Raw genomic sequence first — 11,462 nt, 5'->3', positions numbered from 1 at the left:
CCCACATCTGATCTGAGAAAGTGGGAAGAACTCGGACAAGATGCTGTAGAGGAGCATCTCAGTCTACACAGGGTAAGTGCAAATGGTTTTGTAGGATAACAGCATATTATAAAGGGAGATACTGGGCATGGAGAGAGCTGCAACGTTGATTCAACCTGTACTAAGCATGAAGTGTATTGGGCAATGGAAATGGTAAGCATGCAAAACAGTTGGTTTAAATGAATCAGCTGTGTCGGCTGTATATTGCTAACACTTAAAAAATAGAAATAAGTCTTCATGAAAAGCGGCTACTTTGCTGAAGAAAAAGAAGTAATACCTCGGTGTATAAATAGGCTCATCGGTTTCAGGTTATTTGCAGGACTTGTTATAACTTTGTCACTATTTATATAACTATACACAACTTAATCCTGAGCAAGTCTAATTAGCCACACAAGTGTAAACATGCGTGGATGTGTGGGCATTGTAGTCTACTTTACTGCAGTTATCTGATAGCTGTACCCTACTACTCACTTAATAGAACTGCAGCTGCAACTATGGCATCAAACTGCTTCTTACATGTTAATGCATCAGAAGTAATAATCTAATAGCCTGAAAGGGACCGTTCAGCATATTGAGGAAATTTACTTGTAATACTTTAGACATTGTTTGCTGTTTCTTTTACTTCAGTAAAAATGAATGCAGGACTTTCAGTTATAGTGGATTTTTTTTATAGGGCAGTATTGTTGTAAAGAATCTGAGCACTTCCTCCACCACTGCTCTTCCTCTTGCAATAATACTTGTTAATAAACTGTAAAAGAAGAAGTAGAACCCCTCCATTGTACAGCTTATAGACTAAACAGTTATGATAAACAAACAGAAAACAGCTGCGTTGAGTCTCTACCGTTGAATCACTTGTTCTGTATTGTACCATGAATAACATGCTGGTCTGTGGGAGTTGTTTGTACCCACAGCAGCAGAATAAACACAATCTCCTACAGTCCGCACGTTGACAGACATGCATTGCTGCTGTGGTGCTAAAAACAACACCTCTGTGTTGTTGTGCCCCTTGAGTCCCCAAGTTCTATTGTAGGTGGTGGGCACTTGTGGGTGGAAGCTGTAACCACATCCTGTCAGTGGCCTGAGATGATCAGCAGTGTCCATTCAAAACTGATGATTCGGAGGGACAAGGTGTCATGATCCCTTGCCAGCCCTTCGGCCTCTGGAGAACAATAGAGCATCTCTTCTTGCTTTCTTTATTTAAGCTGTCATTGGTCTGTGACCAAGCTGGTATGTCTGGTTAGCATATGGCCTCCAGTGAGTGAGAGCAGTGCTTATTACCCATGCATTGTCTCTGCTGGAAAACTAAGAGCCCTGCACTACTTAACAGTGTTAAGATTAATGATTGTGGACAAAAGAAAGACGCTGACAGAGTTTCATCCTTTAAAATAGTCTTCTCATGTTATCAGAGCCTCCTGTCTGCATTTTGCTGTTGTCTGTGGAGCTTCCAAATTCAGCACAGTGTCTGACCGGACACCAGTGACCTGCTCTATTATACAACATTTTTTCCCCTGCAGCTCCCCCACATTGATGCACTTTTCTTCCAGCAGCCCATATTGTGTAGAGAGTCAATCCATTTTGCTGAATGGATTTTGGCTTTTTGTCAGACTCTGAAGTAAGGCATGCTGTAAAGTCGTATGGTTTCTTCCATAGTATCAGCATTCAGTGGAGAATCTTAATTACAGGGTTTGAACAGGCCTCGGTCTGCTTTCAGGCATCCCTCACTGTTCCCTCAGTGAGGCCGGTCCCTGCTGGTAATTCCATGGTCAACCACAGTGGTAATGAGCACAGCGGTGGTGACAGTGTTCCAGGAGATCACAGCTCCAGAGGCTCATGGGAGAAGGTGGTGGGGGAAGTCTGGGAGACAGTGAATCCACATCGTGATGCCATAAACACTCACTTCCTTAGATGTTACACTGACACAGTTCACTAAGCAGTGAGATAGGTGGGGGTGGTAACCTGACACATTCCTAGATAGTCATCATTAGCTGTGATCACGCACTCCTCTCAGTTAAAATGCTATGAAAACATCATGAAGTCTGTCTGGTGTGCTATCAGCAGCCATCCATCCAGGAAGCGGACTGCTACACTTCATCAAGTAAAAATAGTTTAGTTTTTTTTTTGTTTTGTTTTGTTTTTGGCTCTCCCTAACAGTATCATTTCAGTGACTTGTGGTTTTTATGACAAATCAGCGTCTTAGCTTTAAGCTACAGCTTCTAGTGAGATCTGACGTTTAACCCAAACTCACCCACTCATTCAGCCTAGATGTCCGACCACAGGCTCCTGTGATAGTCTTCACAGAGTTATGGGTTGTCAGTGGATAAATCCCTCTCTACCCTGTCTGTCTCTGATTACCAGGCTGTGTCTGAAACTAAAGCAGGACTCCGACCTCGCATAGCAAAAACTCAGCACTGTACCTTTCTCCACCTCCCCACTGCAATCTAGTCTCAGTATTGGCCCAACAATGCCTGAAACAGAGTTGTCAGCAGATATTGCAGCCACAGCAGATTATTGAGGCCGGATGGTAAATGCACAGCCTTTGTTGCAGTGTTGTTTTACTGACTCGAGCTGCCTGGCCATGCCTCATTGTGTTCATAGCTGCGTCAGTTCACATGAGCTACTGTGGTGAATAGGTCAGACCTATGGGATACACAGTAACATCCTGTGAGAGGAGGTTCTCATCCACATGGGCTCTGAGTCTTCCTGGTCCCTACAGGAAAAGGCCTGATACCAATCTCAAAACACATAGGATGAGACAGGAGCTGAAGATTATGAAGTGCAGTCATTCCATTTGTGTGTTCATAGCACATCACTGACTTCCTGTATGAGTTTTGTGGGCATGATTTTAACACAGATGCTGCTCCAAGAGTCATCAAGTATATGAACTATTCTTCTATGAATATATGGTGGCAAATGAATGATATCCTTTTTCAGGCTCATCTCCATAACTTTGTATTTTGTGACTTTCTGGCTTGTTTAAGGAAGGGTGGTGGCAGGCATGTGAGAGCCAGAGTAAATTAAATGACCTAAAAATCTGAGTAAATAAAGGCAGCATCCCTCTTGTCCTGAGGCGATTTCACTGCAGCAGCCACACACAGATCATCAGCTTCTCCCAAAATGTTGTCTCTAGTTTGTTGTTGTCATTGTGTTTATTAGTAATCAGATGTCTGGTGGAAAACAATGACAGGGTGGCCCATAAACATGAATTGTACTTGACTGGTTGTGAAAGTTGTTAGCGAAATGGGCAGTGTTGCGTGGGAGTCAGCAGGGGCCTTGCGAGCTGATGCTGTGTGGACAAGCCCAGCACTGAGACATTCTTCCACTTCAAAGCCCCCAGAGGGTTTTCTACACACTGGTTGAATAGGAGTTGAGGGAGGGGTGTGTGGGGGGAACAGGTGCAGTCCATGAGTGGGGTAATTCCCGCTGCCATCTGCTTTCTTTTTGGGGCCTGGGCTCTTTAAATGCCCTCTGACACGCCTCATGGCAACACGCTCCTCTAGCCTGCCGCACCATGCCCCGTCACCATGGCACCACGTTTCGGATTAACCCCTGCACATGTGCCAAGTCAACCGTGGGGGTGTGTCTCTTTTGTGACCTGGGAGGAAGAAAGGGGTGGAGGAGGAGGAGGAGGATGGAGATAGAGAGCTGCATGGATTAAGTGTGTGAAAGGACACTCGCCAGTCATTCACTTTTGTTAAGTAAAGCAGCAGGAGCGAGCATGAATGAAGCCATGTGGCAGGAAAACAAGAGGAGAATCTATTTTCTTCTAAATGACCTTTCTAACTTTATTAATCTGGAAAAATCTGCTTATTTCAACAGGTATTTCAGAAGCTTGAGAGCATATAGTCAAGATGACGACCATCGAGAGTAAAGAGGAAATCAGTGACAGTGACAGTGGGATTATTTTGCACTCTGGTAAGAACGGCATGAACAAAATATGAAGTACATTATCAATAGAACAATATAGGATCTGATTTCTGCATAATCAAAAATTCAGTTAAGTAAAGCTCAACCAATGATTGATTCTTTCAGGCAAATATCAGACAATATCTGAACGTTAAAAAAATCAGGTATGATGTTATATTGACTGACAGTACAATTATAAAACATCCATCCATATCTATACCACTTATCCTGACGAGGGTCACAGAGGGGCCGGAGCCAATCCCAGCTGACATTGGACAAACAGCTTTAATACGACACAGCACTGACCTGCTTCTGCAAGTACATGATGAGAACTGATGCTAGGCAGAGGGCAGAATAAGAAAATCAGCACTGAACAGTTCACAGTTCTTCTTCATCTTCTTCTTTCGGCTGTTCCCGTCAGGGGGTCGCCACAGCGAATCATCCGTTTCCACCTAACTCTATCCTCAGCATCCTCTACTCTCACCCCAATTAACTTCATGTCCTCTTTTAGCACATCCATATATCTCCTCTTTGGCCTTCCTTTTGACCTCTTGCCTGGCAGCTCCATCTCCAACATCCTTCTACCAATATAACCACTATCCCTCCTCTGCACATGTCCAAACCATCTCAATCTGGCCTCTCTGACCTTGTCCCCAGAACAGCCGACCTGAGCTGTCCCTCTGATGTGCTCATTCCTAATCCTGTCCATCCTGGTCACTCCTAAAGAGAACCTCAACATCCTCATCACTGCTACCTCCATCTCTGCCTCTTGTCTTTTCCTCACTGCTACAGTCTCTAACCCATACAGCATAGCTGGTCTCACTACTGTCTTGTACACCTTTCCTTTGATTCTTGCTGCCAGTCATTGTCACACAACACTCCTGACACCTTTCTCCACCCACTCCAGCCCGCAATGCTGTATAGCAATAGCTGTAGTGCTGATCAGAGTACTAAAAATTCTGTGTGCAAACATAAACATGCCACACAATACATTATTTACAGCAGAAATAGTAAATAGCATATATGTTTTTAGGGATGACTAGGCAAAGCTCTGATATTCTGTGTTCACCGCAGGTCCAGATAGCCCCACATCCCCAGTGAAGGACCTGACCACCCACACCAGAGCCCTGAAACTGAAGCACCAGTCTCTGGAGGAGCGCCTGGAGCTCTGTCTGCTGGAGCTCAGGAAGCTGTGCATCAGGGAGGCAGTAAGTCGCCTCCTAGAGCATGTCACCACTACCATGACATTAGTTTGGCCTTGAATGGTTATAAGGAACATGCTAAGAGTTCTAATGCATCATAAATATACAGGTCATCTTTTTTTGTGATCACAGGAACTGACTGGCACACTGCCCTCAGACTATCCTCTCATGCCTGATGAGAAACCACCTGAGGTCAGAAGGAGGATCGGTGCTTCCTTCAAGCTAGACGAAGGTTTGATCCACCTGGATAAACAGGTATGGGCCACCGTCAGTATTTCAGAAGAAATTATTATTCATCAGCTAAAACTAAATGCCAGAACTTGTGTCTGCTGTAGGATTCAGAGTTGCAACTACTGGAAACTGACTTGGCTGTCCAACAACAGATTTATGAGGCGGCCCGCAAACTGTCCCTGGAAGAGAACCTCAGTAAACCACAGAGGAAGAGCCGGCTGCAGCAGTGCAAGAGAGAGGAGAAGAAAGTGAAGGATCTGCAGGAGGCTGTGTTCCAACACAGGATCAAGAGCGAGTGCGACTCTCCATGCATCAGTGTCTCGACCAGCCGAAACAAAGGTGAATGACGCTGCTGCCCCCTACAGGCCATACTATACACTGCACCCATGAACACTGGGTTTGATGTGCATTTGTTTGTTTTCTGTGTGCAGACCTGAGCATTTCTGATGACAGCTCCTTGTCTGATGTGGTGGCCCTGGATGATGGTGAGTGGGGAGTACATGTAAACTTTAAACATTATCATCATTTACATGTAGTGGAAAGAAGCATATAATCATGACAGGTGTGTTTCCTACTGACTGTTCTCTCTGACCGTCCACAGATGTGGACTCGCCCGGCCCTCTCTCTCCTCCAATGTTAGGCACTCCCTATTTAGACTGTGCACAGCTGTCAGCCAAGACCCTGCAATCATCAAGCCAGCTCAACTTGGAATATGAACGCTCTCCCATCCAGAACTCTCCATGGAAGGAGTCCAGTCTGGACCAGCCTTTCCAGAAGGCCACAAAACTTCAGTCAGCTTGCAGCAGCAGGTCTTGGTAGGTATGAATTCGAAGTGTAAAGACCCACTGAATGCACACTGTACTAGGCAGAGTGAAACTACAGCATGACCATCTAGTAGAAAATAAAATAATCAAATGCAAACAGACAAAAGAAAATCAAGAAGCCTAGTGTCAGTGTGCAAACAGGGGAGGATAAGCCACAGTTTTTAGGCAAAGCAAGGCAGCTTCAGTTATGTAGCACAGAGGCAGTTCAAAGTGCCTCATGTCTCATGTCGATGTCATCCCATCTGTGTTTGTTGGTGACAGTAGTCCAGCAGGAACTCAGGTGTCTGCAGAGAGCAGCAGGATTCCTCTCTCTCAGTTTGTCATGAACTCTGTCCTGCGTCAGAACCACTCCACCAGCACCCCCTCCACCCCAGAGCTGCATGTACGTCATCAGTACTCCCAGTCCTTCAGGTATGGCAGAAAATCGTGTCAGATACGTCAACCTCAAGATGTTCAGCGAGTATAAAACTGTGTTCTATAATTTTTATTTGATGTTTCTCCACAGACTTCCCAAAAGTAAGCCGTCTGCTGACATGCTTAGCTCAGAGAACAGTCGAGGGCGAGCCAAACTGCCCCAGCGGTGTTTTGTGGCTGACTTCACGGTACGTTCTCCAGAGTGCTCTCCCTTGCATCCATACCAGTCTAGCTCCGAGGATAGTGGCTCGGAGCACTCATCCTCCTCCTATATCAGCTCTCCTGGCAGAGACGCTCCCACTGAGATCCCCAAGCTCTGCCCACCGCCTTACGGATTTCACTTTGGAGCACAGAAGAAAGGACTCTCTAGCTCACACAGGAACACTACCCAGTCTCAGCCCAGCCCTGACTATGTCAAGGCCACAGCAGAGGGCGGGCCCCTCTCCCCTCAAGACATGAACATGGGAAGGTGCTTCCTGTCCTCCCCTCCTGTGGCACACAGCCCTCAGCAAAGGCAGTGGCACGGGGGAGCATTGTCCCCGAGGAGAATCCTAAAGCCCCCTCCGCCTTACACCAGGCTGGTGCGAACGCCCTCACTGAAGGAGTACCCAAACCACGCCATCCGGCTGATGCCCAGGGAGATTGTGTCAGAGGAGCTGAAGTCCTGGCACCAGAGGAACCGGCTGCAGAAGTTACAGCCAAGCTGCATGGATCAGCAGAGCTCCGTGTGTGTCGTGAGCCCAACTTCACCTCACCTGCCTCCATTTACACAGGTTGGTACTAATACTCATCCAACATTAAAACAGGCCACTAAGATACTTTGATGTCATTTAAAATTGCAGGAGGGCATATTCAATTTGTCTTAGAGTTCATGTTTATTAGGTCTGCAACTCACTCTTTGCTTTCATAATTGATTAGGATATTGATTATCTTCTTGATTAATTGTTCAGTCTGTAAAACATCAGAAAACAATGAAAAATGGTCATTACACTATCCTAGAGTCCATGGTGATGTCTTCAGGCCCCATGCTTTGTCCATCCAAAAGTCCAAACCCAAAGATATTCAGTTCACAATAATGTTAACAACTGGAAAAACAGAACCGTGATATTTGTGGCATTTCTTTCTTGATTATATAAAGTATATTTATTTAGAATGCACACAGTGAACACAGACTTTTGTTTTTTGCAGGGTTCAGGTAATGTGATCCTCCAAAGAGCTGCAGACGGGACTCCCCTTCAGTGGTTTGTTACAGAGGATGCCGAAATTGTGAGCCAGGTGTAGCTGAGACCTCCACTCCTCTGCAGTACGTTCAGTCAAATGTCTGCTATCGCTTTCTATTTATCTCTGTATATTTGTTAAGCCTCTGGACCCTGTGAGATTGTATGTTGACGAGAAGCAAGGAACGTGGACCTATTGGTGCTCGGATGAGCACGTCTCTCTTCTTTTAATTTAAAACGTAATGTAAGGTGGTGTGCCAGTTTTATTTATTTTAAATTGTTTTCTAATGGATGCTTCTAAAATTTCTGAGGTGAATTGAAGTTCATGCCATTTCATAATTGTGTCAAATGGATCATAAACTTGCTGTGTTTTCAAGAATTTCCTCATGGCTGTCACACATTTTGCACATAAAATTCACCTACAGTAGTTTTCAGATGTTTCCCAGATTCTAATATAATTTCAGCATTATACTATATTTATATATTATTTACAGTTTACCTTGCAGCACAGAACTATTACAAAACATTTGACATACTGTACGTACCTTTGAAAATGCATTGCTCTTTTGTATATATGTACAGTATAGATAAAGTTTAACACCTTTCTAGTCATAACTTAATGTTGAATCTTAATGTTTGCTATTAACTCCTAATAATTAATCACTGATGCCTTTAACGGTGGTTTGAGAAATGTATTCACTGCAGTATGGTGTTTTGCTAATAACCAAGTGATTATATCAGTTTTGATATTTTTTGTATATTTATAATAAAGAGATATGGGCTGACAGTTATGCTTGTGATATCCTTGTTTTGAAGATATGGGTAAAAAATGTATTTCAGAGCACGTGGATGAACAACCAAAAGCGTTACATCAAAATGTTTTATATTCATATACAAAGAGCTTTCCTGACAGCTGGTCTACACAATTTGATGTTCGCAGTACAGTCACAGTATTTAGAAAACATCCTGATAACTGTATATTCCCCCCAAAAAAACAGATCATGGTTCAAGCGCTCCATCATGGAGTTTCCACAGATAGTAAGTCAATGTTATGATGCAGAAGAGCACCATCAGGTACATGCAGAGGAGCGCCCAGCGACAGCAATGCAGCCAGTGAGCCGGAGGACATTGTCTCCACAAAGAACCACACCTGAAACAAGCAGCCGGTAAATGTTTGTGCAGAGGAAACCACCAGTCATCAAAAGGCTTTAAAAAGCTCTAACAAATCTGGGGACCTACATGCCCGCAGGGATCTGTTGGCTGGTATTCATACTCTTTTTATCCTTGTCTGCTTTTTTCTTTGATAACCCAGCTTTGCCCTTGTGTCTCTGTCGCAAAGTATCCAGAGGGGAGCTGTAATAAAGACACATTTTATACAGGTGACTACAGTTAAATTATTCCAATATAGTTCAGTCTCCAGCAACACTTGTTTCCCCAAATGCAGCTTCATTTGTTAAAGTCATTTAACACAGAAGAATATGCATCATGTAGGCCTTACTTTTTGTTTTGTATCTTTCTGGTACGAGGCTGTTTTGATGTGGGCCACTCTGGGCTGGTGATGGGAGAAGAGTCTAGAGGAAACCGAGCAGCTGAAGTTTCATCTGGATCAAATAGCCTGAAAGAATAAAAAAGAAGGAATGACTGTGATGCCAACTTGCTCATCATGTGGCCTCAATACAGAAATTCAAGTCGCTAGGTGACCTGTCATCCACTGAGCGGCGGTCGTCTTTGGTCGGAGAAGAGCAGGCAGGGAATAACTTCCTGCTGGAAATCTCTCCATGAGCAGCCTGCTTCCTCAAATCTTGCTTCCTTCTCTCCTACATACAAAGAGGTACCTTATGTTATTTGGCCAATGACATTTCTAAACAAAGAGGGAAATTCTACTAAGAAAAACATTTTTACTTGGGCTGGACTGGAAATGACTGACACACTGATCCTTCGACGACCGCCATTCTAACAAAATAGAGAGAGAGGAACATAGCGATGAAGAGGCAGTAACTACATTATTAAGTAGTACAATAGGCCAAATATGTGCACACCTGCTGAGCACTTCTCTGCCTGTTGTCACTTTCCTCTGGGTCTACAACAAGACAACCAGGTAGTCAGAACAGAAATATTGCACGTGACAGTAGAACAAGACAAAGAGCACGAGACAGACACCTGGGGACACTCTGGGATCGATGGTGTTTCTGCCAGAGCTCTGCTGCTCAATCAGCACTCTGGCCCCTTGCAGCGCCGCCACGTTTCTGTCATGTTGCCTCCTTAGATTCTCCACATGAGCCACCACGAGCTCGACTGCTCGGCTCACTCGAGCCTCCTGCCAAAGACAGATAATAAAATATTGAGTATAAAAACCATGCTGGATGGATATATGAGACTATTTTACAATAAAGCGCACTAACACAAGATCCTAACAGTTATTAATAGCAGTCTTTTTAGTACAGAATTTCATGTTTTTGTTACTGTTTCTCCCCTGTACCTCAACGGGGACACAGAAAGAGGGAATGCTAGACTAACTTTAGGAGCTATCCACTTGATTTGTCTACCTCAGACTGCTGTAGCCTCATGCTAACTTCAGTGTTTTCATGCATTTTTATAGAGGACTGTAGATTTTGTCCCCCATCACTTTCACTGACACAGCATTAGGAAGGGATGTCTTGCTGTCCAGTGTGAATAGAGGAACCAAATGATTAAATGTTCATACGGGCACCTACAGTAACTTTCAAGACAGACTACAACATTTGTGAACCTTTAAACTGAGTCAGGCCCACATGTGATAGTGCTTTTCTTTACTCAGCTGTAAAATAAAATCCAATGAATTGTAAGCAGTACTGAACTTTTCAAAAACAAAATAGGAGCGAAGCGGTGTCAGAGTACCTGGTGTACAGCCCCCAGCACCTCAGCCGTGTTGGAGATTCGTTCCACAGTCCCAGCGAGGATGGCCAGAGACAGCTCCAGCCTCTGCAGGACCTTACTGCGCATACTGTCCAAGCACAGGCCCTTTAGTGTCTGAAAACACATGCACACATGAGTCTCTCCACTCCAGTGACTTACTTCAGACCTTCTGTCACACACTGCACTGATGGACACTGATGGTGTGCATAAGGGTGTCCATCAGTGCACATGGCACCAGGACACCCTAGGCCGGAGGTCGATGATCGACTTTGTGGTTGTTTCATCTGACCTCCGGCCGTATGTCTTGGACACTCGGGTGAAGAGAGGGGCGGAGCTGTCAACTGATCACCACCTGGTGGTGAGCTGGATCCGATGGCGGGGGAGGAAGCTGGACAGACTCGGCAGACCCAAACGTATTGTGAGGGTCTGTTGGGAACGTTTAGCAGAATCCCCTGTCAGAGAGATCTTCAACTCCCGCCTCCGGCAGAGCTTTGACCAGATCCCGGGGGAGGTTGGAGATATCGAGTCCGAGTGGACCGCATTCTCCACCTCCATTGTCGATGCGGCCATTCGGAGCTGTGGCCGTAAGGTCTCCGGTGCCTGTCGTGGTGGCAATCCCCGAACCCGGTGGTGGACACCGGAAGTAAGGGCTGCCATCAAGCTGAAGAAGGAGTCCTTTCGAGCCTGGTTGGCTCGTGGGACTCCTGAGACAGCTGACAGGTACCGGCAGGCCAAGC

At 45.1% G+C, this 11,462-nt stretch overlaps 2 protein-coding genes across 4 annotated transcripts in view; one reads left to right on the top strand and one right to left on the bottom strand.

Moving 5' to 3' along the window:
* inavaa (innate immunity activator a) lies at positions 1 to 8,606 on the top strand. 3 transcript variants are annotated; one of them, XM_020619409.1, is made up of 10 exons: positions 1 to 72; positions 3,856 to 3,951; positions 5,017 to 5,150; positions 5,277 to 5,399; positions 5,528 to 5,714; positions 5,807 to 5,860; positions 5,977 to 6,190; positions 6,461 to 6,610; positions 6,705 to 7,386; positions 7,802 to 8,606. In XM_020619409.1, exons 2-10 carry the CDS (start codon positions 3,888 to 3,890, stop codon positions 7,892 to 7,894), a joined length of 1,701 nt encoding a protein of 566 aa, XP_020475065.1. In that variant the 5' UTR covers positions 1 to 72; positions 3,856 to 3,887; the 3' UTR covers positions 7,895 to 8,606. The 3 variants fall into 3 exon arrangements, with proteins under 3 accessions (XP_020475065.1, XP_020475056.1, XP_020475048.1); XM_020619400.1 differs by having other exon boundaries at positions 5,480 to 5,714; positions 6,464 to 6,610; XM_020619392.1 differs by having other exon boundaries at positions 5,480 to 5,714.
* A 142-nt stretch (positions 8,607 to 8,748) lies between these two features.
* Positions 8,749 to 11,462, bottom strand: part of LOC109972075 (protein MRVI1) — a 4,956-nt gene continuing 2,242 nt past the window's right edge. The window contains exons 4-11 of the mRNA XM_020620715.1: positions 10,708 to 10,839; positions 9,991 to 10,147; positions 9,870 to 9,910; positions 9,733 to 9,783; positions 9,532 to 9,647; positions 9,329 to 9,445; positions 9,070 to 9,183; positions 8,749 to 8,980 (exon numbers count right to left, since the gene is read on the bottom strand). Of these exons, the coding sequence (XP_020476371.1) occupies positions 8,830 to 8,980; positions 9,070 to 9,183; positions 9,329 to 9,445; positions 9,532 to 9,647; positions 9,733 to 9,783; positions 9,870 to 9,910; positions 9,991 to 10,147; positions 10,708 to 10,839 (879 nt within the window). The 3' untranslated portion in view covers positions 8,749 to 8,829. The remainder of the gene's footprint in view (positions 8,981 to 9,069; positions 9,184 to 9,328; positions 9,446 to 9,531; positions 9,648 to 9,732; positions 9,784 to 9,869; positions 9,911 to 9,990; positions 10,148 to 10,707; positions 10,840 to 11,462) is intronic.

This window comes from Monopterus albus, unplaced genomic scaffold (assembly GCF_001952655.1).
Source record: "Monopterus albus unplaced genomic scaffold, M_albus_1.0 scaffold6.1, whole genome shotgun sequence".
Lineage (NCBI taxonomy): Eukaryota > Metazoa > Chordata > Actinopteri > Synbranchiformes > Synbranchidae > Monopterus > Monopterus albus.
This window is presented reverse-complemented; position numbering and strand designations above follow the sequence as displayed.